This window comes from Oncorhynchus mykiss, chromosome 32 (genome assembly GCF_013265735.2).
Source record: "Oncorhynchus mykiss isolate Arlee chromosome 32, USDA_OmykA_1.1, whole genome shotgun sequence".
NCBI lineage: Eukaryota > Metazoa > Chordata > Actinopteri > Salmoniformes > Salmonidae > Oncorhynchus > Oncorhynchus mykiss.
The window spans coordinates 12,082,382-12,110,119 of NC_050572.1; the positions used below are offsets into that span (position 1 = coordinate 12,082,382).

The following is a 27,738-nucleotide window of genomic DNA, read 5'->3' on the forward strand; positions in this document are numbered from 1 at the left end:
GGTTAAAGACATATCCTCTGGGTCATCTCTTGGTCATCTCTGGGTCCTCTATCTTTCTTGATGATGTTTGGTGTTTGTTTGTGGGTTAAATCTACTTTTAGTGAGTTCCTCTTTAAACCTAAGAGGACGAAAGCCACAGAAGATTAAAGACACACTTGTGAATAGAGCTCGTCCCTCTATTGCCAGCTGTGTGTGTGCCTGCTGAACATCCCTCCCTCCCTCCCTCCCTCCCTCCCTCCCTCCCTCCCTCCCTCCCTCCCTCCCTCCCTCCCTCCCTCCCTCCCTCCCTCAGCTGCTGTCGCACAGTGTTTTCACTACAGTGTCCATGCCTGCCTGCCTCCCTCCCTCCCTCCCTCCCTCAGCTGCTGTTGCACAGTGTTTTCACTACAGTGTCCATTTAGAAAAGCCTGCCCAGTCACCCTGTCCTTCATTCCCTGGGGTGATGGGTGGGGGGAGGAGGGTGACACAGAGCTACATCCTCAGGCCCAGAAAGATGGTGATACGTTATCACAATCTCTAGAGAGGCTTTCCCACTGAGAACTCTTTAAACTTTGTCACTTTAAAAACGCTTAAAGAACTTCCTTAAAGTGACATTACCACAGATTTAAAAGAAAATCAATCAAACTAAAATCATGTGAACTGCCAATACTATGTTAGCCTTCCTCTGTCTGGTCTAGGTCAGGAGAATGAATAGTACAGTCGAATGGTAGCGGAGTCGAATGGTAGCGGAGTCGAATGGTAGCGGAGTCGAATGGTAGCGGAGTCGAATGGTAGCGGAGTCGAATGGTAGCGGAGTCGAATGGTAGCGGAGTCGAATGGTAGCGGAGTCGAATGGTAGCGGAGTCGAATGGTAGCGGAGTCGAATGGTAGTAATCAAATTTATTTATATAGCCCTTCGTACATCAGCTGATATCTCAAAGTGCTGTACAGAAACTCAGCCTAAAACCCCAAACAGCTAGCAATGCAGGTGTAGAAGCACGGTGGCTAGGAAAAACTCCCTAGAAAGGCAGGAACCTAGGAAGAAACCTAGAGAGGAACCAGGCTATGTGGGGTGGCCAGTCCTCTTCTGGCTGTGCCGGGTGGAGATTATAACAGAACATGGCCAAGATGTTCAGTAGAGTCTAATGGTAGTAGAGTAATGCAGTGTCATTGTTTCTCCCCTGCAACAGCAGTGCAGGCATCCCATCTTATACTGACTGACACCAGCAGGCATCCCACCTTAGACTGACTGACACCAGCGGCTGTCTGTCTGTCTCTGCCCACTCCACCAAGTCCCCATTCATCAGATACCACTTGGTGACCTGAATCCTATAGGGTAAAGTTGGCACAGAGGGTCTGGTTACTGCACTCTCCCCCTCTGCAATTGTTTAACTTTATATAGCTCAAATAACTTAATGTGACATTGTTATAGAGAGTTAATTGACATGGAGACTTCATTGTTAGAATGAATTAAACTCTTTGATTGAATAAATCTCATGATTCAGGAGAAAGTAGATAAAAATCTAAGTTTATTGGTCGCGTACACAGATTTACAGATGTTATTGCAGGTGTTTTTAGCTCCAACAGTCCAGTAATATTCATTTTTATTACTTTTTTTAAAGGAAATATCAGAACAAGCAATTGTGAAGGATGTCACGCTGCTTGCTTAGCGAGTACCACTTTCTCCTGATTCGGCCCATACCTGGCGCGGACTCAGGACGTCTGCCTCACAAACAAACCATCCTCTTAGCCGAACGTGCCACCTCAAAAGCTAGCTAATTAGGCGACGCAAGTGGGACACTTAAGGCTGAGGAATATCCCCATGTGATACAAAATGTCAGAGTCATCTTCAAATCCTCATTGCTCTGAATCAGATCTTTCTCTTCTGACTCAGCCCTTTCTCCTGTTTCTGACTCAGCCCTTTCTCCTGTTTCTGACTCAGCCCTTTCTCCTCTCTCTCTGACTCAGCCCTTTCTCCTCTCTCTCTGACTCAGCCCTTTCTCCTCTCTCTCTGACTCAGCCCTTTCTCCTCTCTCTCTGACTCAGCCCTTTCTCCTCTCTCTCTGACTCAGCCCTTTCTCCTCTCTCTGACTCAGCCCTTTCTCCTGTTTCTGACTCAGTCCTTTCTCCTGTTTCTGACTCAGCCCATTCTCCTCTCTCTCTGACTCAGCCCCTTCTCCTCTCTCTCTGACTCAGCTCTTTCTCCTCTCTCTCTGACTCAGCCTTTTCTCCTCTCTCTCTGACTCAGCCTTTTCTCCTCTCTCTCTGACTCAGCCCTTTCTCCTCTCTCTCTGACTCAGCCCTTTCTCCTCTCTCTCTGACTCAGCCCTTTCTCCTCTCTCTCTGACTCAGCCCTTTCTCCTCTCTCTCTGACTCAGCCCTTTCTCCTCTCTCTCTGACTCAGCCCTTTCTCCTGTTTCTGACTCAGCACTTTTTCCTCTCCCTCTCTGTATGACTCAGCCCATTCTCCTCTCTCTCTGACTCAGCCCTTTCTCCTCTCTCTCTGACTCAGCCCTTTCTCCTCTCTCTGTATGACTCAGCCAATTCTCCTCTCTCTGTATGACTCAGCCAATTCTCCTCTCTCCCTGACTCAGCCCTTTCTCCTCTCTCTCTGATTCAGCCCTTTCTCCTCTCTCTCTGACTCAGCCCTTTCTCCTCTCTCTCTGACTCAGCCCTTTCTCCTCTCTCTCTGACTCAGCCCTTTCTCCTCTCTCTCTGACTCAGCCCTTTCTCCTCTCTCTCTGACTCAGCCCTTTCTCCTCTCTCTCAGCCCTTTCTCCTCTCTCTCCCTGACTCAGCCTTTTCTCCTCTCTCTCCCTGACTCAGCCCTTTCTCCTCTCTCTCTGACTCAGCCCTTTCTCCTCTCTCCCTGACTCAGCCCTTTCTCCTCTCTCCCTGACTCCGCCCTTTCTCCTCTCTCTCTGATTCAGCCCTTTCTCCTCTCTCTGTATGACTCAGCCCATTCTCCTCTCTCCCTGACTCAGCCCTTTCTCCTCTCTCCCTGACTCCGCCCTTTCTCCTCTCTCCCTCACTGAGCCCTTTCTCCTCTCTCTCTGATTCAGCCCTTTCTCCTCTCTCTCTGACTCAGCCCTTTCTCATCTCTCTATACGACTCAGCCCTTTCTCCTCTCTCCCTGACTCAGCCCTTTCTCCTCTCTCTCTGACTCAGCCCTTTTTCCTCTCTCGCTGAATCAGCCCTTTCTCCTCTCTCTGACTCAGCCCTTTTTCCTCTCTCACTGAATCAGCTCTTTCTCCTCTCTCTCTCTATATGAATCAGCTCTTTCTCTTCTCCCTCTCCTCTGTATGACTCAGCCCTTTCTCCTCTCTCTCTGACTCAGCCCTTTCTCCTCTCTCTCTGACTCAGCCCTTTCTCCTCTCTCTCTGACTCAGCCCTTTCTCCTCTCGCTCTGACTCAGCCCTTTCTCCTCTCTCTCTGACTCAGCCCTTTCTCCTCTCTCTCTGACTCAGCCCTTTCTCCTCTCTCTCTGACTCAGCCCTTTCTCCTCTCTCTGTATGACTCAGCCCTTTCTCCTCTCTCTGTATGACTCAGCCCTTTCTCCTCTCTCTGTATGACTCAGCCCTTTCTCCTCTCTCTGTATGACTCGGCCCTTTCTCCTCTCTCTCTGACTCAGCCCTTTCTCCTCTCTCTAACTGAGCTCTTTCCAGAGAGAGGAGAATAATAGTTGTGGTTAAGGTGTATGTTTACGAGCTGAACAGTTCCCGCTGCACCCAAATAAATAGCCCACCACATTCCACAGACAGGGATGGGCGGAGTAGGGGAGTGAGGGTAGTGTGGGGTTGTTGTGGTGGGGTCGGGTCGGGTCGGGTCGGGTGGATGATGCTATCAGGGATGCTGGGACAGGGTGGGGTTTCTCTCTCTTAGTATCCAAACCTGACAGATCCACTGAACTGCCAGAACCTCACATTATCACATCATCATCATCATCATCAACCCTTGCTATTGTCCTGCTAAATGAATCTAGCTTATAGTCCTCCTCCCCCCTCCACCACCTGCAGTGGCTGCTATGATTGTCAAGACGTTGGGATGCGATTGGCCCATTTCCCTCCTCTGTTTCCCCTAAGGAAAACCTTAAAGACTGCTATGCATCAATATCTCACTGAGCTTCATGGCAACACCTGAATGTTTCCTTTTGATTTGGCTCCAGGTGTTTGTTTATGCCTGCCAGACGGTTACAGTAGAGTACAGTGTCGGTAGTCTCAGTACGGTCTCAGTACAGTAGCGAAGTCATCACATTATAAAAACACTATCATAACACACCACAGGCAGAGGGAGGGATGGAGAGAGAGTTGGCTTATGTTAGTTGGCTCTCTCTCTCGCACACATGTACGCTCTCCTCCCCTCACTCTCCATCTATTCTGTCTCTCTCTGTCTTCCTCTCCTCCCCTCACTCTCCATCTATTCTGTCTCTCTCTGTCTTCCTCTCCTCCCCCCACTCTCCATCTATTCTGTCTGTCTCTCTGTCTTCCTCTCCTCCCCTCACTCTCCATCTATTCTGTCTGTCTCTCTGTCTTCCTCTCCTCCCCCCACTCTCCATCTATTCTGTCTGTCTCTCTGTCTTCCTCTCCTCCCCTCACTCTCCATCTATTCTGTCTGTCTCTCTGTCTTCCTCTCCTCCCCCCACTCTCCATCTATTCTGTCTGTCTCTCTGTCTTCCTCTCCTCCCCCCACTCTCCATCTATTCTGTCTGTCTCTCTGTCTTCCTCTCCTCCCCCCACTCTCCATCTATTCTGTCTCTCTCTGTCTTCGTCTCCTCCCCCCACCCTCCATCTATTCTGTCTCTCTCTGTCTTCCTCTCCTCCCCTCACTCTCCATCTATTCTGTCTGTCTCTGTCTTCCTCTCCTCCCCCCACTCTCCATCTATTCCGTCTCTCTCTGTCTTCCTCTCCTCCCCCCACTCTCCATCTATTCTGTCTGTCTCTCTGTCTTCCTCTCCTCCCCCCACTCTCCATCTATTCTGTCTGTCTCTCTGTCTTCCTCTCCTCCCCCCACTCTCCATCTATTGTCTCTCTCTGTCTTCCTCTCCTCCCCTCACTCTCCATCTATTCTGTCTCTCTCTGTCTTCCTCTCCTCCCCCCACTCTCCATCTATTCTGTCTCTCTCTGTCTTCCTCTCCTCCCCCCACTCTCCATCTATTCTGTCTGTCTCTGTATTCCTCTCCTCCCCTCACTCTCCATCTATTCTGTCTGTCTCGCTGTCTTCCTCTCCTCCCCCCACTCTCCATCTATTCTGTCTGTCTCTGTCTTCCTCTCCTCCCCCCACTCTCCATCTATTCTGTCTGTCTCTCTGTCTTCCTCTCCTCCCCCCACTCTCCATCTATTCTGTCTGTCTCTGTCTTCCTCTCCTCCCCCCACTCTCCATCTATTCTGTCTGTCTCTCTGTCTTCCTCTCCTCCCCCCACTCTCCATCTATTCTGTCTGTCTCTCTGTCTTCCTCTCCTCCCCCCACTCTCCATCTATTCTGTCTGTCTCTCTGTCTTCCTCTCCTCCCCCCACTCTCCATCTATTCTGTCTCTCTCTCTGTCTTCCTCTCCTCCCCCCACTCTCCATCTATTCTGTCTGTCTCTCTGTCTTCCTCTCCTCCCCCCACTCTCCATCTATTCTGTCTGTCTCTCTGTCTTCCTCTCCTCCCCCCACTCTCCATCTATTCTGTCTGTCTCTCTGTCTTCCTCTCCTCCCCCCACTCTCCATCTATTCTGTCTCTCTCTCTGTCTTCCTCTCCTCCCCCCACTCTCCATCTATTCTGTCTGTCTCTCTGTCTTCCTCTCCTCCCCCCACTCTCCATCTATTCTGTCTGTCTCTCTGTCTTCCTCTCCTCCCCCCACTCTCCATCTATTCTGTCTGTCTCTCTGTCTTCCTCTCCTCCCCCCACTCTCCATCTATTCTGTCTCTCTCTCTGTCTTCCTCTCCTCCCCCCACTCTCCATCTATTCTGTCTCTCTCTGTCTTCCTCTCCTCCCCCCACTCTCCATCTATTCTGTCTGTCTCTCTGTCTTCCTCTCCTCCCCCCACTCTCCATCTATTCTGTCTGTCTCTCTGTCTTCCTCTCCTCCCCCCACTCTCCATCTATTCTGTCTGTCTCTCTGTCTTCCTCTCCTCCCCCCACTCTCCATCTATTCTGTCTCTCTCTGTCTTCCTCTCCTCCCCCCACTCTCCATCTATTCTGTCTCTCTCTCTGTCTTCCTCTCCTCCCCCCACTCTCCATCTATTCTGTCTGTCTCTCTGTCTTCCTCTCCTCCCCCCACTCTCCATCTATTCTGTCTGTCTCTCTGTCTTCCTCTCCTCCCCCCACTCTCCATCTATTCTGTCTCTCTGTCTTCCTCTCCTCCCCCCACTCTCCATCTATTCTGTCTGTCTCTCTGTCTTCCTCTCCTCCCCCCACTCTCCATCTATTCTGTCTCTCTCTGTCTTCCTCTCCTCCCCCCACTCTCCATCTATTCTGTCTCTCTCTCTGTCTTCCTCTCCTCCCCCCACTCTCCATCTATTCTGTCTGTCTCTCTGTCTTCCTCTCCTCCCCCCACTCTCCATCTATTCTGTCTGTCTCTCTGTCTTCCTCTCCTCCCCCCACTCTCCATCTATTCTGTCTGTCTCTCTGTCTTCCTCTCCTCCCCCCACTCTCCATCTATTCTGTCTGTCTCTCTGTCTTCCTCTCCTCCCCCCACTCTCCATCTATTCTGTCTCTCTCTCTGTCTTCCTCTCCTCCCCCCACTCTCCATCTATTCTGTCTGTCTCTCTGTCTTCCTCTCCTCCCCCCACTCTCCATCTATTCTGTCTGTCTCTCTGTCTTCCTCTCCTCCCCTCACTCTCCTTCTATTCTGTCTGTCTCTCGGTCTTCCTCTCCTCCCCCCACTCTCCATCTATTCTGTCTGTCTCTCTGTCTTCCTCTCCTCCCACGTGGATTAATGCTGGCCCACCACAGTGTATTTCGATCCATCATTCTGCTGGGTGTGTGGGTATTAGACAGTGCTGGCGGTGCAGACTGAACTCAGTCGGCGTGCCAACGATCGCTAAACGCTGTCTGCTGCCCCGCCACCGTGGAGGTATTCCACAGGCCCCATTTACACTGTGGAGGTATTCCACAGGCCCCATTTACACCGTGGAGGTATTCCACAGGCCCCATTTACACTGTGGAGGTATTCCACAGGCCCCATTTACACTGTGGAGGTATTCCACAGGCCCCATTTACACTGTGGAGGTATTCCACAGGCCCCATTTACACCGTGGAGGTATTCCACAGGCCCCATTTACACTGTGGAGGTATTCCACAGGCCCCATTTACACTGTGGAGGTATTCCACAGGCCCCATTTACACCGTGGAGGTATTCCACAGGCCCCATTTACACTGTGGAGGTATTCCACAGGCCCCATTTACACCGTGGAGGTATTCCACAGGCCCCATTTACACTGTGGAGGTATTCCACAGGCCCAATTTCCACCGCTCTTTCTGTCATCCTCTTTCACCCTCTCTCACTCTCTCTTCACCTCTGTTTTCCTCTGTTTCCTCCTGCAAAGCTTTATTGACATGGGAAACACATGTTTACATTGTCAAAGCAAGTTAAATGGAAAATAAACAAAAGTGAAATAAACAGTAAATATTAAAGACAAGTTTAAAATGAATAAACACATTTCAAATGTCAGTATGGCTATGTAGTGTTGTAATGATGTGCCAATAGTTAAAGTACAAAAAGGAAAATAAATGAGCATAAATATGGGTTGTATTTACAGTGGTTGTTCTTCACTGGTTGCCCTTTTCTTGTAACAACAGTTCACAAGTATTGCTGCTGTGATGAGACACTGTGGTATTTCATCCAGTAGATATGGGAGTTTATCAAAATTGGGTTTGTTTTCCAAATTCTTTGTGGGTCTGTGTAATCTGAGGGAAATATGTCTCTCTAATATGGTCATACATTGGGCAGGAGGTTAGGAAGTGCAGCTAGTGTTTCCACCTCATTTTGTGGGCAGTGAGCACATAGCCTGTCTTCTCTTGAGAGCCATGTCTGCCTACGGCGGCCTTTCTCAATAGCAAGGCTATGCTCACTGAGTCTGTACATAGTGAAAGCTTTCCTTAAGTTTGGGTCAGTCACAGTGGTCATGTATTCTGCCACTGAAACACTCTGTTTAGGGCCAAATAGCATTCTAGCATTCTTTCCAATGTGTCAAGTAATTAGTCCCAGGACCAGCTTGCTTAGGGGACTCTTCTCCAGGTTCATCTCTCTGTAGGTGATGGCTTTGTTATGGAAGGTTTGGGAATCGCTTCCTTTTAGGTGGTTATAGAATTTAACGGCTCTTTTCTGGATTTTGATAATTAGTGGGTATCGGCCTAATTCTGCTCTGCATGCATTATTTGGTGTTTTACGTTGTACAGAGAGGATGTTTTTTCAGAATTCTGCATGCGGAGTCTCAATTTGGTGTTTGTCTCATTTTGTGAAGTCTTGGTTGGTGAGCGGACCTCAGACCTCACAACCATAAAGGGCCATGGGTTCTATAACTGATACAAGCATTTTTACGAAGGCCCTAATTGGTATGTTGAATTTTATGTTCCTTTTGATGGCATAGAATGCCCTTCTTGCCTTGTCTCTCAGATCATTCACAGTTTTGTGGAAGTTACCTGTGGCGTTGATGTTTAGGCCAAGGTATTTATCGTTTTTTTTGTGTGCTCTAAGGCAACGGTGTGTAGGTAGAATTTGTATTTGTTGTCCTGGCAACTGGACCTTTTACAGAACACCTTTATTTTTGTCTTCCTGAGATTTACTGTCAGGGCCCAGGTCTGTCAGGGCCCAGCCCAGGTCTGTCAGGGCCCAGCCCAGGTCTGTCAGGGCCCAGCCCAGGTCTGTCAGGGCCCAGGTCTGACAGAATCTGTGCAGAAGATCTAGGTGCTGCTGTAGGCCATCCTTGGTTGGGGACAGCAGCACCAGGTCATCAGCAAACAGCTTTGTTCAAGTAGACTGTGATTTTTCTGTGGTCTAATAGGGGTGTCAGTGGGCTGACTGTGAACACTCTGAGAGACTCTGGGTTGAGGTCAGTGATAAAGTAACCTACTGTATTACTGTCAAGGGATGAGCTGTGGGTGTACCTACTAAAGGAGTCTCATCGAAGCCTACCCTTGACTATGTACAGACCCAGCGTAGGACAGAGCTGCAGGAGTTGTGACCTGTTTTCATTGGTTGTTTTGTCATAGCTGTGTCTAGGGGGGCATATGGGGGAGGGAATGCTGTCACCTCCAGGTAGGTGTTTGTCCCTGTGTGCTGAGGGTGTCAGGTTCTTGTCCGGTTCTGGCATTTAGGTCGCCACAGACTAGTACATGTCCCTGGGCCTGGAAATGGTTGATCTACCCCTCTAGGATGGAGAAGATGTCATTGTTAAATATGGGGATTCTATTGGGGGGATATAGGTAGCACACAGGAGGACATTTTTCTCTGTTGAGATAATTTCCTTATTAATTTCTAGCCAAATGTCAAATATTCCTGTTTTGACTAATTTAATAGAGTGGGTTAGGTCTGTTCTATTCCAAATTAGCATACCCCCTGAGTCTCTTCCCTGTTTCACACCTGGTAGTTTGGTGGATGGGACTGTAACCTAGAGGGCAACCAGTGGGTCAATCTCCTTTAAACCATGTTTCTTGTAGGATGACAATGTCTGTATTTCCAATTTATTTGATGAAGTCTGGGTTCCTGCTCTTTAGCCCAAAGGCAGATGACCTCAGTCCTTGTATTTTCCAGGATGAGATAATAACATCTTTGTGTTCCATAGTGTCTAGTGTTGTTTTCGTGTGGTTTAGGCCCGGACCATCACAGTAGGTGTGAGCAGAGCATGTTGAACATCTGATACATACTGCTTAGGTCACAGGATGGGGCTTGGGGGTGTAATAGTGGGGGTTGTTGCTCTGCTCACAGCCTGGGCATTATGTTCTGCTGTCATGTTGAAGTCCTTGCCAGCTGTCTTTCTCCATCCCTCTATCTCCTTTTCTCTCCTCAGTCCATGGGTTTAGCATAGTTAATATGAAGGGGGATGTCGGTCAGTGTGCTGTGATCTAAATGTGTAAATCTAAATGTGTCCCTCAGGTAGCCACCGCAGTATTCTAGAAAATGATCATTCATCTGCATGCTGAATATTTAGTATCTTTATGTAAGAGGGAGGATGGATTAGATTTGTACGCTTATTTCAGGCCCAGGGCTTCTGTTTACACTGAATGGAACATCACAAGCTTGTTTCAGGCCCAGGGCTTCTGTTTACACTGAATGGAACATCACAAGCTTGTTTCAGGCCCGGGGCTTCTGTTAACGCTGAATGGAACATCACAAGCTTGTTTCAGGCCCGGGGCTTCTGTTTACACTGAATGGAACATCACAAGCTTGTTTCAGGCCCAGGGCTTCTGTTTACACTGAATGGAACATCACAAGCTTGTTTCAGGCCCAGGGCTTCTGTTTACACTGAATGGAACATCACAAGCTTGTATCAGGCTCAGGACTTCTGTTAACGCTGAATGGAACATCACAAGCTTGTTTCAGGCCCAGGGCTTCTGTTTACACTGAATGGAACATCACAAGCTTGTTTCAGGCCCAGGGCTTCTGTTTACACTGAATGGAACATCACAAGCTTGTATCAGGCTCAGGACTTCTGTTAACGCTGAATGGAACATCACAAGCTTCCCAGACTGTTACTGCACGATCGGTACAGAACGTGCAGAGTATGTGTGTTTGTGAAAGGCATACTTTTTTATAGGTTAATAATATGTAGCCCTCTCTTTGTTGTGTATTTTAAGGCTATAACCCTCTGCTCTCTGTACTTTCTACATGTCTAAGTGTGTAACCCTCTCTATGCTACGGTGTATCGATTTGAACTATGACCCTCTGTGTCCCCTGTAGGTGGATGAGCTGTATGAGGCATTCTGTATCCAGCGCAGGCTGAGGGAGGGAGCCAGTAAGATGAAGCAGGCCTTCTCTGCATCTCCCTCCACCAAGGCCACCAGAGAGAGCATGTCAGAGGTCAACCGCAGATACAAGGAGTACACAGAGGTGTGGATCCTCGCGAATACACAACTATACTCTGTAATCATCAGGCCATTCACCGGCACCATACGGATCACCCACTGAGATCAAACACAGTTCTGGTGCCTGATGTCAAAGTTTGATGAATGGGTTTGGTTTGTCTCCTTTTTTTTTGTTGTTTTTGTGCTGATCATTCTCCCTTCCTCCCCAGAATATGAGCACGTTAGAGGGGGAGCTGGAGAACATGCTGGGGGAGTTCCATATCAAAATGAAAGGTAAGACTGAGGCCAGTGGGACAGCCGTTAGAGTAGAGGTATCTCGTAGGGAAAACTGGAGACAAACAAGCAATGAGTATCTCTTCATCTCTCTTTGTCTCTCCATCCCTCTCTCTCTCTTCATCTCTCTCTCTCTCTCTCTCTCTGCCCCCCCCTCGCTCTCCATCCCTCTCTCTCTCTTCATCTCTCTCTTCATCTCTCTCTCTGCCCCCCCCCCCCCCCCCCCCCCCCTCCCTCGCTCTCCATCCCTCTCTCACTTCAGGTCTTGCTGGTTTTGCTCGTCTCTGTCCAGGAGACCAGTATGAGGTGAGTTATATGAATGAGGCCCTCTACATCAGAAGTAGACAACTGTGTCTTTCCCAATCTGCAGACCGGCTCCAAAATGGCGATTATGAAAACATAAAAACAACTGTTTCATGGCTCTTGACTTCTGTCTCCTTTGCCTTTCATCTATCTCTAACTCCTCTCTCTCTCTCTCTCTTCCTTTCTCCCTCTCCACCCTCCTTCCATCTCTCTCTGTTTCTCTCCCTCCCTCCCTCCGTCAGATCTTCATGCGGTATGGGCGTCAGCGCTGGAAGCTGAAGGGGAAGATAGAGGTGAACTCCAGACAGAGTTGGGACGGAGAGGAGATGATCTTCACGCCCCTCATCACAGACCTCATCAACATCAAGGTACACATGAGAATGTTATATCATATGATGCGGTTGGTTAGCTGATATGTTAAATACCTATCCAGGCGTGCGGGGATCTGACAGGCATCTGCAATGTATTTAATTTTGAATGCTGCCTCTGTCAAACCATTTCTGAGGGCAAACCACAGTCCTCCAAAGGTTCTGAAGCCAAATTACCTTTGACCCCTGGTCCCAACTATCTCTTTGGTCCAATCAGGTGACAGAGCTGAAGGGTCTAGCCACACATCCTGGTGGGCAGTGTGATCTGACCTCTAACTTCCTGTCTGTGGTCCAATCAGGTGACGGAGCTAAAGGGCCTGGCCACTCACATCCTGGTGGGCAGTGTGATCTGTGAGACCAAGGATCTGTTCACGGCCATGCCTCAGGTGGTGGCTGTAGACGTTAATGACCTGGGAACCATCAAACTCAACCTGGAGGTCACATGGTTGTAAGTCAGCGTTTCCAAAAATAGGGGTCATGACCTGATTTGCCTGATTTGAAAATGGGGTTGTGCGAGAGAAACTCGCGTTTGGTTCATAGAACCGGGGATACGTCAGTAACCTCTGGTAGCCGCTATATGGGTTGTAATTAAAAGAGTTTCTGTTTTCTACCTACAAATGTAGCAAAAAAATAGTTTTTACCTTTTAAGCCACAAAATATTATGACCCATTCACTGAAATATTTTTTTGGGGGGTCCCCTGTTGTAAGTGGACTTAATTAAATGTTTATTTGACAGGTGTATATGTTTTTAAGGTGCGACTAGTGACTGTTGAATCTGAATCAAAGGAGGTTAAAGTTCATATGGAGTTATTGTTGGTGTTCAAGGAGCAGAAAAACATCAACACCAACTTCAAAACTATTGTTTTTGTAGCCGAAACACAACATTCTTTAGGACTTAGCAAGACAGACAGTGAGGTTTATACAAATCTCCGCTGTTAAACTAAATGTTAGTCTAAAATAAAGAGAATGTCTGGAGGGTTTTTATAGGGAAGATCAAGTTTCTAACTTCCCTACCTGGGCTGATGAGACAGTGGATTGTACAGTCAGATGGAACAGATTCAGGATTTAGAGCCACCCGTTGTATAAAGTATTATAAACTACACTATGCTACGGTGGTTAGTTACATCGGTTAATGTTGACTAAGTGATGAAGTTATACTGTAACGCTGCCCCCTTCTGGAGAACCTGGGTGTCTGCTCCAGTGTTACAGCAGAATTCACCTAGTAGTTTATAGTTCTCTAATGGACTGTCTCTCTGCTCTTCCCCCATACAGTCCATTCGATGTGGAAGACCTGACCCTGTCTTCAGGCAACGTGAGCAAGGCCACCGCCCTGCAGAGACGGGTGTCTATCTACAGCCAGGGCACTCCAGAGACACCCACCTTCCAGGACCAGTCCTTCTTTGTGAGTCCCACACAGAGCCTCCTCTCCCTGGGGCGGGATAGGGGAGGGGAGTGGGTGTATGGATCTAAGGATCTATGTCTCCTAGTCCCATTGCTGCCTTATAACGCACCAGCCTGCTCACAACACAGGATTCCTCGTTGCACTAACCCACTAACACAGCCCTTGTGTTGACTGGATTGTGAAACCAACAACTTGTGTCTGTTTATGAATGCAATGGCTAAGGCTAACTAACCCTAACTCACCCATCCCTCCCACCACTCACCCATTTCTCCTCCCGCCCCTCCCTCCCCTGCTCCCTGTGTGTGTGGTAAAGAAGTGGCACCCCTCCCCAACCCAGCATCGCCTGTCCCCGACCCTGCATCGCCTGTCCCCGACCCAGCATCGCCTGTCCCCGACCCAGCATCGCCTGTCCCCGACCCAGCATCGCCTGTCCTTCCTCCACGGTCTGAGGAACTCCCTGTTAGAGAAGCTGAGACGCAGTCGCTCCTTTGGCGACCTGGTCTCCCTCCAACCCAGGCCCAAGTCCAGCCTGGAGGGTTATGTGACTGAGGTGTGCTAGGTTAGGGCTAGCCCCGATTCCCCCTGTCTGTGTGGCTGTGCCTGCTGATAGTTAGCATGCTGTCTGTGTGGCTGCTTATTTTTAGCATGCTGTCTGTGTGACTGCTTATTGTTAGCATGCTGTCTGTGTGGCTGTGCCTGCTTATAGTTAGCATGCTGTCTGTGTGGCTGTGCCTGCTTAATTGTTAGCATGCTGTCTGTGTGGCTGCTGATATTTAGCATGTTGTCTGTGTGGCTGCTTATTGTTAGCATGCTGTCTGTGTGGCTGCTGATAGTTAGCATGCTCTCTGTGTGGCTGCTTATTGTTAGCATGCTGTCTGTGTGGCTGCTTATTGTTAGCATGCTGTCTGTGTGGCTGTGCCTGCTTATAGTTAGCATACTGTCTGTGTGGCTGTGCCTGCTTATTGTTAGCATGTCTGTCTGTGTGGCTGCTGATATTTAGCATGTTGTCTGTGTGGCTGCTTATTGTTAGCATGCTGTCTGTGTGGCTGCTGATAGTTAGCATGCTCTCTGTGTGGCTGCTTATTGTTAGCATGCTGTCTGTGTGGCTGCTTATTGTTAGCATGCTGTCTGTGTGGCTGTGCCTGCTTATAGTTAGCATACTGTCTGTGTGGCTGTGCCTGCTTATTGTTAGCATGTCTGTCTGTGTGGCTGCTGATATTTAGCATGTTGTCTGTGTGGCTGCTTATTGTTAGCATGCTGTCTGTGTGGCTGCTGATAGTTAGCATGCTCTCTGTGTGGCTGCTTATTGTTAGCATGCTGTCTGTGTGGCTGCTTATTGTTAGCATGCTGTCTGTGTGGCTGTGCCTGCTGATAGTTAGCATGCTGTCTGTGTGGCTGCTTATTGTTAGCATGCTGTCTGTGTGCCTGCTTATTGTTAGCATGCTGTCTGTGTGGCTGTGCCTGCTGATAGTTAGCATGCTGTCTGTGTGGCTGCTTATTGTTAGCATGCTGTCTGTGTGGCTGTGCCTGCTGATAGTTAGCATGCTATCTGTGTGGCTGCTTATTGTTAGCATGCTGTCTGTGTGGCTGCTTATTGTTAGCATGCTGTCTGTGTGGCTGTGCCTGCTGATAGTTAGCATGCTGTCTGTGTGGCTGCTTATTGTTAGCATGCTGTCTGTGTGCCTGCTTATTGTTAGCATGCTGTCTGTGTGGCTGTGCCTGCTTATAGTTAGCATGCTCTCTGTGTGGCTGTGCCTGCTTATAGTTAGCATGCTCTCTGTGTGGCTGTGCCTGCTGATAGTTAGCATGCTCTCTGTGTGGCTGCTTATTGTTAGCATGCTGTCTGTGTGGCTGTGCCTGCTTATAGTTAGCATGCTGTCTGTGTGGCTGTGCCTGCTTAATTGTTAGCATGCTGTCTGTGTGGCTGCTGATATTTAGCATGTTGTCTGTGTGGCTGCTTATTGTTAGCATGCTGTCTGTGTGGCTGCTGATAGTTAGCATGCTCTCTGTGTGGCTGCTTATTGTTAGCATGCTGTCTGTGTGGCTGCTTATTGTTAGCATGCTGTCTGTGTGGCTGTGCCTGCTTATAGTTAGCATACTGTCTGTGTGGCTGTGCCTGCTTATTGTTAGCATGTCTGTCTGTGTGGCTGCTGATATTTAGCATGTTGTCTGTGTGGCTGCTTATTGTTAGCATGCTGTCTGTGTGGCTGCTGATAGTTAGCATGCTCTCTGTGTGGCTGCTTATTGTTAGCATGCTGTCTGTGTGGCTGCTTATTGTTAGCATGCTGTCTGTGTGGCTGTGCCTGCTTATAGTTAGCATACTGTCTGTGTGGCTGTGCCTGCTTATTGTTAGCATGTCTGTCTGTGTGGCTGCTGATATTTAGCATGTTGTCTGTGTGGCTGCTTATTGTTAGCATGCTGTCTGTGTGGCTGCTTATTGTTAGCATGCTGTCTGTGTGGCTGCTTATTGTTAGCATGCTGTCTGTGTGGCTGTGCCTGCTGATAGTTAGCATGCTGTCTGTGTGGCTGCTTATTGTTAGCATGCTGTCTGTGTGCCTGCTTATTGTTAGCATGCTGTCTGTGTGGCTGTGCCTGCTGATAGTTAGCATGCTGTCTGTGTGGCTGCTTATTGTTAGCATGCTGTCTGTGTGGCTGTGCCTGCTGATAGTTAGCATGCTATCTGTGTGGCTGCTTATTGTTAGCATGCTGTCTGTGTGGCTGCTTATTGTTAGCATGCTGTCTGTGTGGCTGTGCCTGCTGATAGTTAGCATGCTGTCTGTGTGGCTGCTTATTGTTAGCATGCTGTCTGTGTGCCTGCTTATTGTTAGCATGCTGTCTGTGTGGCTGTGCCTGCTTATAGTTAGCATGCTCTCTGTGTGGCTGTGCCTGCTTATAGTTAGCATGCTCTCTGTGTGGCTGTGCCTGCTGATAGTTAGCATGCTCTCTGTGTGGCTGCTTATTGTTAGCATGCTGTCTGTGTGGCTGCTTATTGTTCGCATGCTGTCTGTGTGGCTGTGCCTGCTGATAGTTAGCATGCTGTCTGTGTGGCTGCTTATTGTTAGCATGCTGTCTGTGTGCCTGCTTATTGTTATCATGCTGTCTGTGTGGCTGTGCCTGCTGATAGTTAGCATGCTGTCTGTGTGGCTGCTTATTGTTAGCATGCTGTCTGTGTGGCTGTGCCTGCTTATAGTTAGCATGCTGTCTGTGTGGCTGTGCCTGCTTATTGTTATCATGCTGTCTGTGTGGCTGTGCCTGCTTATTGTTAGCATGCTGTCTGTGTGGCTGTGCCTGCTTATTGTTAGCATGCTGTCTGTGTGGCTGTGCCTGCTTATTGTTAGCATGGAGTGGCATGTGTCAGCTTGTATAGAACTAGAAAAGAGGAGTTAACTGCTCTCTCTCTCTCTCTCTCTCTCTCCCCCCCCCTCCCCTCCAGTCCACCCTCCCTGATGACGTCTTTGAGAACGGTGGGTGTGGTAACACCGAGTGCAAGCGCCTCTCCTTCACCTTCTCCGATACTTCAGTCTCCTCCCCCAGCCTCGCCCCCGGTCAGTCCAACCCCGAAATCACCGTCACGCCCCCTGAGACCTGCCCCCAGCCCCAAATCCCCAACGTTGAAGTCCCTGTTCGAATACATGCAGATGTAGTGGAAGAGGCAGAGGAAGGTGAGGAGGAAGAGGAGAGTCGCAGTAGCAGCGGCAGCGTGAGTACCAGCCTGGTCAGCGAGGAGGCGGAGTCAGAGTGGGAGAGGGCGGAGTCCCAGTGTAACGGAGGATCCGTCTCTCTCTGCTCGGTCGCTCCCGGGGGGGTGTGTCCGGACCTCGCTGGGCCGGACAGGGATGGTGATGAAGATGACAGGTAATAGATGGCTGTTTTGTCTTTATGATGCGCAGAGGCCAAACGAATCTCCCCTTGAGGGACAATGAAATTGTGTTGTATTGTAACGTATTCTATTCAATTGTATTCTATTGTCAGCTCGGAGCTACTGAAGCCCGTAGAACTTGACACTGAAGAACCAGGCAGCTTGACCAGGCAACTGGTGAGGAGACTGACATCGTCTGACATTCTGCCCGAGGCGGGGGTTCTGAGCTGGGCTGGGGAGGGGAGCCGGGCCTTCCTGGAGAGCAACCTGGAAGAAACCCTGCAGAATCTGCTACTGAGGCTAGAGTCACTGGGACAACGCTGTAGAGAGCTACAGGACCTGGAACAGGAAGTGATGCGCCTGGAGGACCTACTCAAGGTGAGGCCTGTACTTTCTCCTCAAGCAACTGTGTGTGCATCACAGGGTTGGAGGTCAATGCAATATTAGCTCAATTTGACATTTCATTTCTCCGTAGGAATTCATTTCAAATCCTGAATTGACTTCAGACAGAATTGAGCCCAACCCTGGTATATTACCTGTTACATTTGAGTCATTTAGCAGACGCTCTTATCCAGAGCGACTAACAGGAGCGATTAGGGGTAAGTGCCTTGTTCAAGGGCACATAGACAGATTTTTCACCTGCTCGACTTGGGGATTCAAACCAGCAACCTTTCAGTTACTAACCCAATGCCCTTAACCGCTACGCTACCTTCAGTTCAAGCTGAGGCTACATTGTTTCTGTTGACCTTTAAGAAAAAGTATTATCTGCTGAAATATTTGTAAGAGCGGTAGTTTATGATAGTTGTTTATGTACGTAGGTTTAATTGTGACTGTAGCCTCATTGTAGCCTTGACATCCAGTTTAATCTCCTATGACTGCAGGTCGTCTCTCCCTCAGTAGTAGGCCAACCTAGTCCAGCATTACCAGACAACCCACACCCTGCAGGGTTCTTCAGGGTCTGATCTCTCCTTCAGTAGTAGGCCAACCTAGTCTGGCATTACCAGACAACCCACACCCTGCAGGGTTTTTCAGGGTCTGATCTCTCCCTCAGTAGTAGGCCAACCTAGTCTGGCATTACCAGACAACCCACACCCTGCAGGGTTTTTCAGGGTCTGATTTCTCCTTCAGTAGTAGGCCAACCTAGTCTGGCATTACCAGACAACCCACACCCTGCAGGGTTTTTCAGGGTCTGATCTCTCCCTCAGTGCCGTCTCCCGGGCCACAGGAGCAGGTCGTCCAGCCTCACTCTGATGGTTGAGAGCGCCCTGGAGAGCTTTGACTTCCTCAACACCTCCGACTTTGACGACGATGACACGGGTGATGACCACGCCCTCCAGCGCTCCGTGTTCTTTGACATGGAGGCGGACAGTATCGGGTGAGTCAGGAGGGAGGGATGGGAGGAGGCAAGTCCCCTCCCCTGTCCTCTCGCTAGTCTACTACCCCTCTGTCCCTGCCTGGGAGATGGTGGTGGTGACCCTGCCTGTCTCCTTCCATCTGCCTCTAACCTCTGTCTGCTAACCCCACTGTCCCTCCACGGCCAATGAGATTCTACTGGGCCTGTGTATGTGTGTGGGACTAACCCAGGTTGTTTTTCTCCCCTCTATCTGTCTCTCTCTCTCTCCCCCCCTCTATCTGTCTCTCTCTCTCTCCCCCCCTCTATCTGTCTCTCTCTCTCTCCCCCCTCTATCTGTCTCTCTCTCTCTCCCCCCTCTGTCTCTCTCTCTCTCTCTCCCCTCTATCTGTCTCTCTCTCTCTCCCCTCTATCTGTCTCTCTCTCTCTCCCCCCTATCTGTCTCTCTCTCTCCCCCCTCTATCTGTCTCTCTCGCTCTCTCCCCCATCTATCTGTCTCTCTCTCCCCCCCTCTCTGTCTGTCTCTCTCTCCCCCTCAATCTGTCTCTCTCCCCCTCTCTGTCTCTTCCCCCCTCTCTCCGTCTCTCTCCCCCCTCTCTGTCTCTCTTGCTCCCCCCACCTCTCTCCCCCTCTCTCTCCCCTCTACCTGTCTCTCTCTCCCCTCCTCTCTGTCTGTCTCTCTCCCCCCTCTCTCTCTCTCTCTCTCTCTCCCCCCTCTCTCTCCGTCTCTCTCTCTCTCTCTCTCCCACTCTCTCCGTCTCTCTCCCCCCTCTCTGTCTCTCTCGCTCCCCCATCTCTCTCCCCTCTACCTGTCTCTCTCTCTCCCCCCTCTATCTGTCTCTCTCTCTCTCCCACCTCCGTCTCTCTCTCCCCCTCTATTTGTCTCTCTCCCCCTCTATTTGTCTCTCTCCCCCTCTACCTGTCTCTCTCCCCCTCTCTGTCTCTCTCGCTCCCCCCACCTCTCTCCCCCTCTCTCTCCCCTCTATTTGTTTCTCTCCCCCTCTTGGTTTTCACTCTCCCATCTGTCTCTCTCCCTCTCTCCCATCTGTCTCTCTCCCATCTGTCTCTCTCCCTCTCTCCCATCTGTCTCTCTCCCTCTCTCCCATCTGTCTCTCTCCCATCTGTCTCTCTCCCTCTCTCCCATCTCTCTCTCCCTCTCTCCCATCTGTCTCTCTCCCTCTCTCCCATCTGTCTCTCTCCCATCTGTCTCTCTCCCTCTCTCCCATCTCTCTCTCCATCTCTCCCATCTGTCTCTCTCCCATCTGTCTCCCATCTTTCTCTCTCCCATCTGTCTCCCATCTCTCTCCCATCTGTCTCTCTCCCATCTGTCTCCCTCCCTCTCTCCCATATGTCTCCCTCCCTCTCTCCCATCTGTCTCCCTCCCTCTCTCCCATCTGTCTCCCTCCCTCTCTCCCATCTCTCTCTCCCTCTCCCATCTGTCTCTCTCCCTCTCCCATCTGTCTCTCTCCCCTCTCCCATCTGTCTCTGTCCCCCCCATCTGTCTCTCTCCCCACCATCTGTCTCTCTCCCCACCATCTGTCTCTCTCCCCACCATCTGTCTCTCTCCCCGCCATCTGTCTCTCCCCCCCATCCCATCTGTCTCTCCCCTCCCATCCCATCTGTCTCTCCCCTCCCATCCCATCTGTCTCTCCCCTCCCATCCCATCTGTCTCTCCCCTCCCATCTGTCTCTCCCCCCCATCCCATCTGTCTCTCCCCTCCCATCCCATCTGTCTCTCCCCTCCCATCCCATCTGTCTCTCCCCTCCCATCCCATCTGTCTCTCCCCCCCATCTGTCTCTCCCCCCATCTGTCTCTCCCCCATCTGTCTCTCCCCCCATCTGTCTCTCCCCCCATCTGTCTCTCCCCCCATCTGTCTCTCCCCCCATCTGTCTCTCTCCCTGTATATTCATCTGTTTGAAGTTAGTGTACAAACCCGAAAGTAAAAATCGCAAAACCAAAACTTAAGAACTGGAAGCTTAAAAATAGCATATATAGAACATATCTAACCGCTTCTTAGACTTGCTTCCAATGAGAATGACATATCTATGTGAATTTGGTCAGGTCGCCCCAAAAAATTACATATTGTAGATTTAAATTAATGGATTCGTACTGCATTTAACTCTAGCATCCCATATCATGCTGATTCACATACTGTTGTATTCTAACGGCTATAGTAGTAATTTTAGTGCACTTCTATACATCTACACTTCTATACTCTGCTGCTTCCTTCTGGTGACAGTGTGTATCTCCTGTCTGTCTTAACAGACCTGGGGACCCGCACCCAGAGGTCAGGGGTCACCTGAGTGAAGCCCTGACGGAGGACACCGGGGTGGGCAACAGTGTGGCCGGCAGCCCCCTGCCTCTCACTACGGGCAACGAGAACCTGGACGTGGCCATCGTCATTCACCTGCAGTACTGCGACCATCTCATCCAGGTGAATTAACGTGTTCCAGTCATTTCAAACATTTCTAACCGATAACAATCTAACTTAACAGACTGAAAACTAATTATGAAGCGGTTGTAGTAAAATGTAATTTGTATCGATCTAATAGTGCGGGGTGGAAGCTCTCCTATAATTTATTGGCCACGACTACGTGTGACTGTGTCTGTGTGTAATTACAGCTCCTGTCCAGTGGGGGGAGCCCTTGGCAGCGTCGAGCCCAGCTCCAGAAGCTCTCAGCTCAGACTCAGCTGCTAGAGGAACTGGGAGAGATCAGCACAGAATGCCTGGGGAGCATCACCTCTGCTGCTGACGGTTAGTAGTCTACTCTGGAGCAGGGGACAGAGTCATGGGAGCAGGGGACAGAGTCATGGGAGCAGGGGACAGAGTCATGGGAGCAGGGGACAGAGTCATGGGAGCAGGGGACAGAGTCATGGGAGCAGGGGACAGAGTCATGGGAGCAGGGGACAGAGTCATGGGAGCAGGGGACAGAGTCATGGGAGCAAGGGACAGAGTCATGGGAGCAGGGGACAGAGTCATGGGAGCAGGGGACAGAGTCATGGGAGCAGGGGACAGAGTCATGGGAGCAGGGGACAGAGTCATGGGAGCAGGGGACAGAGTCATGGGAGCAGGGGACAGAGTCATGGGAGCAGGGGACAGAGTCATGGGAGCAGGGGACAGAGTCATGGGAGCAGGGGACAGAGTCATGGGAGCAGGGGACAGAGTCATGGGAGCAAGGGACAGAGTCATGGGAGCAGAGGACAGAGTCATGGGAGCAGAGGACAGAGTCATGGGAGCAGAGGACAGAGTCATGGGAGCAGGGGACAGAGTCATGGGAGCAGGGGACAGAGTCATGGGAGCAGTGAGACCTTTTTTTTTACCCCTTTTTCCTGGTATCCAATTGGTAGTTACAGTCTTGTCTCATCGCTGCAACTCCCGTACGGACTCAGGAGAGGAGAAGGTCGAGAGCCATGCGTCCTCCGAAACACAACCCAATCAAGCCACACTGCTTCTTGACACAATGCCCACTTAACCCGAAAGCCAGCCGCACCAATGTGTCAGAGGAAACACTGTGTCAGCATGCACTGCGCCCGGCAGGAGTCGCTAGTGTGCGATGGGACAAGGACATCCCTGCCGGCCAAACCCTCCTCTAACCCGAACGACGATGGGCCAATTGTGCGCCGCCCCATGGGTCTTCCAGTGGCAGCCGGCTGCGACAGAGCCTGGACTTGAACCAGGATCTCTAGTGGCACAGCCTTAGACCACTGCGCCACTCGGGAGGCCCACAGGAGGAGTGGGACTTGAGGGGACTAATTCACTGAGCAGTGTGTTTTCGTCTTTCTGACTTACACATTTATCTATAACCTAATAATGAATCTCCGTCTGTCCTCTCTCTCTCAGTGCTCCCAGGGCTGTCGGAGCGGCCTGCTCAGATGGCTCTGTGGTCGGAGTGTAGTGGTTCTGGTGCACTGTTCCACGCTACGCTGGACCGGGTGCTCAAACACATGCACCACTGCTACACTCGCCCACTGCAGGAGAGACACCCGCACACCGCAGCTGACACAGGTAGGCACTTTTCTTTATCTGTCTTAAACACAATACAGTAGTTATACATTTTAACTATGTGTGTCCAACATATGCAAATTCAGCTTATTTCTATGTGAAAACTGAAATGGTCTATTCATTCCTTTTTCCATTTTAGTATGCCAATTGAGTATCATATTGTGATTTTCTTTTTTTTAATACAGAGCATTCAGAAAGTATTCAGACCCCTTCCCATTTTCCACATTTTGTTACGTTACAGCTTTATTCTAAAATTGATTAATTACATAGATATTTTTTCGTCATCAACCCATACTCAATACCCCTGAATGACAAAGCGAGAACAAGCTCTGTCCAGTTGGATGGGGAGCGTCACTCTGTCAGGTTGGATGGGGAGCGTCGCTCTGTCAGGTTGGATGGGGAGCGTCGCTCTGTCAGGTTGGATGGGGAGCGTCGCTCTGTCCGGTTGGATGGGGAGCGTCGCTCTGTCCGGTTGGATGGGGAGCGTCGCTCTGTCAGGTTGGATGGGGAGCGTCGCTCTGTCCGGTTGGATGGGGAGCGTCGCTCTGTCCGGTTGGATGGGGAGCGTCGCTCTGTCCGGTTGGATGGGGAGCGTCGCTCTGTCAGGTTGGATGGGGAGCGTCGCTCTGTCAGGTTGGATGGGGAGCGTCGCTCTGTCAGGTTGGATGGGGAGCGTCGCTCTGTCCGGTTGGATGGGGAGCGTCGCTCTGTCCGGTTGGATGGGGAGCGTCGCTCTGTCAGGTTGGATGGGGAGCGTCGCTCTGTCCGGTTGGATGGGGAGCGTCGCTCTGTCCGGTTGGATGGGGAGCGTCGCTCTGTCCGGTTGGATGGGGAGGGTCGCTCTGTCAGGTTGGATGGGGAGCGTCGCTCTGTCAGGTTGGATGGGGAGCGTCGCTCTGTCAGGTTGGATGGGGAGCGTCGCTCTGTCAGGTTGGATGGGGAGCGTCGCTCTGTCAGGTTGGATGGGGAGCGTCGCTCTGTCAGGTTGGATGGGGAGCGTCGCTCTGTCAGGTTGGATGGGGAGCGTCGCTCTGTCAGGTTGGATGGGGAGCGTCGCTCTGTCAGGTTGGATGGGGAGCGTCGCTCTGTCAGGTTGGATGGGGAGCGTCGCTCTGTCAGGTTGGATGGGGAGCGTCGCTCTGTCCGGTTGGATGGGGAGCGTCGCTCTGTCCGGTTGGATGGGGAGCGTCGCTCTGTCAGGTTGGATGGGGAGCGTCGCTCTGTCAGGTTGGATGGGGAGCGTCGCTCTGTCCGGTTGGATGGGGAGCGTCGCTCTGTCCGGTTGGATGGGGAGCGTCGCTCTGTCCGGTTGGATGGGGAGCGTCGCTCTGTCAGGTTGGATGGGGAGCGTCGCTCTGTCAGCTTGGATGGGGAGCGTCGCTCTGTCAGGTTGGATGGGGAGCGTCGCTCTGTCAGGTTGGATGGGGAGCGTCGCTCTGTCAGGTTGGATGGGGAGCGTCGCTCTGTCAGGTTGGATGGGGAGCGTCGCTCTGTCAGGTTGGATGGGGAGCGTCGCTCTGTCAGGTTGGATGGGGAGCGTCGCTCTGTCCGGTTGGATGGGGAGCGTCGCTCTGTCCGGTTGGATGGGGAGCGTCGCTCTGTCCGGTTGGATGGGGAGCGTCGCTCTGTCAGGTTGGATGGGAGCGCCTCTCTGTCCGGTTGGATGGGGAGCGTCTCTCTGTCAGGTTGGATGGGGAGCGTCGCTGCACAGGTGTTCTCATTTCTCTCGAGATGTTCGAGTTCAGGGTTCAGGTCCGGACTCTGGCTGGGTCACTCAAGGAATTTTTTTGTGTGCCCTTCCCCAGATCTGTGCCTTGACACAATCCTGTCTCGGAGCGCTATGGACAATTATTTCGACCTCATGGCTTGGTTTTTGCTCTGTCAACTGTTGGACCTTATATAGACAGGTGTGTGCCATTCCAAATCATGTCCAATCAATTGAATTTACCACAGGTGGACTCCAATCAAGTTGTAGAAACATCTCAAGGATGATCAATGGGAACAGGATGCACCTGATCTAAATTTTGAGTCTCATAGCAAAGGGTCTGAATACTTATGTAAATAAGGTATTTCTGTTTTGATTTCTTATAAATTTGCTAACATTTTGGAAAACCTGTTTTTGCTTTGTCATTATTGGGTATTGAGGGGAATTTAAAAGAAATCATTTTTAGAATAAGGCTGTATCGTAACAAAACGTCAAAGTCTAGGGCTGTGAATGCTTTTGGGAATGCACTGTATATTAGGGATCGCTTGCTGTATATAATAAGGGTATGTGAGACCAGGGAGATGTACCTGTCCAGAGTTGTTTATTAGGAAATTAAACTACTTAGCTCAATTTATGAAATAAACAACCATTTTGTCTCATTGTTTGTTTCCACTACAATTGCTGTACTACAGTACTGTCACTGTATATATCTCACACAGCTGTCTCAGCACTGTCACTGTATATATCTCACACAGCTGTCTCACTGTATATATCTCACACAGCTGTCTCACTGTATATATCTCACACAGCTGTCTCACTGTATATATCTCACACAGCTGTCTCAGTACTGTCACTGTATATATCTCACACAGCTGTCTCAGTACTGTCACTGTATATATCTCACACAGCTGTCTCACTGTATATATCTCACACAGCTGTCTCAGTACTGTCACTGTGTATATCTCACACAGCTGTCTCAGTACTGTCACTGTATATATCTCACACAGCTGTCTCAGTACTGTCACTGTATATATCTCACACAGCTGTCTCAGTACTGTCACTGTATATATCTCACACAGCTGTCTCAGTACTGTCACTGTATATATCTCACACAGCTGTCTCACTGTATATATCTCACACAGCTGTCTCAGTACTTTCACTGTATATATCTCACACAGCTGTCTCACTGTATATATCTCACACAGCTGTCTCACTGTATATATCTCACACAGCTGTCTCAGTACTGTCACTGTATATATCTCACACAGCTGTCTCACTGTATATATCTCACACAGCTGTCTCACTGTATATATCTCACACAGCTGTCTCAGTACTGTCACTGTATATATCTCACACAGCTGTCTCAGTACTGTCACTGTATATATCTCACACAGCTGTCTCAGTACTGTTACTGTGTATATCTCACACAGCTGTCTCAGTACTGTCACTGTATATATCTCACACAGCTGTCTCAGTACTGTCACTGTATATATCTCACACAGCTGTCTCAGTACTGTCACTGTATATATCTCACACAGCTGTCCCAGTACTGTCACTGTATATATCTCGCACAGCTGTCTCAGTACTGTCACTGTATATATCTCACACAGCTGTCTCACTGTATATATCTCACACAGCTGTCTCAGTACTGTCACTGTATATATCTCACACAGCTGTCTCACTGTATATATCTCACACAGCTGTCTCAGTACTGTCACTGTATATATCTCACACAGCTGTCTCAGTACTGTCACTGTATATATCTCACACAGCTGTCTCACTGTATATATCTCACACGGATGCCTCTCTCCTCCCTCCCCAGTGATCCGGCTGGTGGTGAGTGAGATGGTGGACAGGAGTGATCTGGCCTCCTCCCCTACATGCCACCCCCCTTCGGCCCTGTCCCAGGACGTGGGCCCCCCTTCGGCCCTGTCCCAGGAAGTGGTCCCCCCTTTGGCCCGGTCCCAGGACATGGTCACAGTGTTTCAGTTCCACAGCTACGTCTCAGAGCACAGCGTGGAGGACATGGAGGAACACCTATTGCAGGTGGCCAGAGAAGGTAAGACTCAACACACATTCTGACGTACATGTTATTCAATCATTTCATCCAAACTGCTCACGTGCGTCTGCGTAGCCAGGTGCTAAAATACAACTGGGTTAAATTTTTGACTCGTGATTCACGTCAAGTCCCGCCCATCCCATCTCCTCATTGGTATTTAGGAGTATATACCCACGTGGTTGATTGAAAGATGAACTGAGGTCCATACTCCAGTATAGTTGATGGTAATACACCTTCAAATTGGTTGCCAACCTCCATATAAAGTCCACAAAAGAAGACGACTGAAGGAGGAGAGATTATTTGATTTGATTTAACTAGGCAAGTCAGTTAAGAACAAATTCTTATTTTACAATGATGGCCTACCCCGGCCAAACCCTCCCCTAACCCGGACGACGCTGGGACAATTACTAGAACCTAACTAGGTTCCCCTTTTTATCTGTGGATTAATTGTCAAGAGTAGAGAACACACGATTTTGTGTGACTCAAAATGGCTCAAAATTCTACAAAGAGCCAGAAAAAAAGGTCTGAGTGTTTTTCAGGTAAATTAACAACCCAGTGTTAATATCCCAGGACAAGTTGTCTAGCAACAGTAAGCTAGCTAGCTAAATGGCCATGAATGTGTCATGTGTTTTCGAACTGTCCCCAAATTAAAATAGTTGGTTCATAGTTTTTGGTATTTCTACCTACGTGTCCTGGTCACATCTGGTGTGGACGGTCCAAATCAACATGCGCAATGGCGGACGCACGTCTGCCCAGCGGAGTCAGCATGTGAGGGGGTCCACACATGGTCCACTGAACAAAACTAGGCTTGTAAGTACCTGTGAGTTAATTTAGTTATTTTGTCCTCCCCTCAGCTGTGTTTGCGGAGGGCCTGAGCTGTGGCGACTCGGAGCGTTGTCTAAAGGAACTGGATGAGGTCTCACACACCGGCCTGTGTCCCCGGCAGCAGACCCTCAGGGCGCTGGCTTCCCTCCTCTCCCACCAAGACCCCCAGCTCAGCGAGGCTGCAGCTGCCTACATCACCTCTGCTTCCTCACACACACCCTTCAGGTCAAAGGTCAGTGTGTGCGTGTCAGTAGGCTTGATCCTTGACCCGCTCAGGCTAAAGTAAACCCAGCCCTAATATAAACACCATTTGTCTGTCAAGGTCACTAAGCCTGCCTAGAATACTGGACAGGTGCTATGACTGGGCAGTGACTTGAGTTTGTTAATTTGTGTTTCTGCGCGTCTTTACAGGCGGTGGATTGCTACACACAGGCCTTGTGGGAGGCTGGAGTTCAAACCCAAAGGTCTGCCTGTGCAGCTCTTAGCTGTCTACAGGTCAGTGTTGCTTTTCACTTTTAGCTATAGAACCGACATTTCCCCTTCATATTCATATGATGCATCTTATTGTGACGTCTCTCCGAAGCGAGAGGATCTGTTACACCGGT

At 50.0% G+C, this 27,738-nt stretch overlaps 1 protein-coding gene across 7 annotated transcripts in view; it reads left to right on the plus strand.

Annotated features, from left to right (window-relative positions):
* The window catches only part of LOC110489380 (rho family-interacting cell polarization regulator 2), a 129,171-nt gene that overhangs the window by 99,091 nt on the left and 2,342 nt on the right, over positions 1 to 27,738 (plus strand). For 3 of the 7 annotated variants that reach the window (XM_036970832.1, XM_036970834.1, XM_036970836.1), the window contains exons 7-22: positions 10,861 to 11,010; positions 11,195 to 11,258; positions 11,521 to 11,564; positions 11,804 to 11,929; positions 12,229 to 12,377; positions 13,202 to 13,331; positions 13,645 to 13,881; positions 16,765 to 17,186; positions 17,304 to 17,568; positions 18,396 to 18,565; positions 20,807 to 20,975; positions 21,164 to 21,296; positions 22,383 to 22,547; positions 26,072 to 26,308; positions 27,163 to 27,365; positions 27,545 to 27,628. In XM_036970832.1, the coding sequence (XP_036826727.1) occupies positions 10,861 to 11,010; positions 11,195 to 11,258; positions 11,521 to 11,564; positions 11,804 to 11,929; positions 12,229 to 12,377; positions 13,202 to 13,331; positions 13,645 to 13,881; positions 16,765 to 17,186; positions 17,304 to 17,568; positions 18,396 to 18,565; positions 20,807 to 20,975; positions 21,164 to 21,296; positions 22,383 to 22,547; positions 26,072 to 26,308; positions 27,163 to 27,365; positions 27,545 to 27,628 (2,748 nt within the window). The remainder of the gene's footprint in view (positions 1 to 10,860; positions 11,011 to 11,194; positions 11,259 to 11,520; positions 11,565 to 11,803; positions 11,930 to 12,228; positions 12,378 to 13,201; positions 13,332 to 13,644; positions 13,882 to 16,764; positions 17,187 to 17,303; positions 17,569 to 18,395; positions 18,566 to 20,806; positions 20,976 to 21,163; positions 21,297 to 22,382; positions 22,548 to 26,071; positions 26,309 to 27,162; positions 27,366 to 27,544; positions 27,629 to 27,738) is intronic. The other 4 variants (XM_036970837.1, XM_036970838.1, XM_036970835.1 and 1 more) reach the window with 3 other exon arrangements.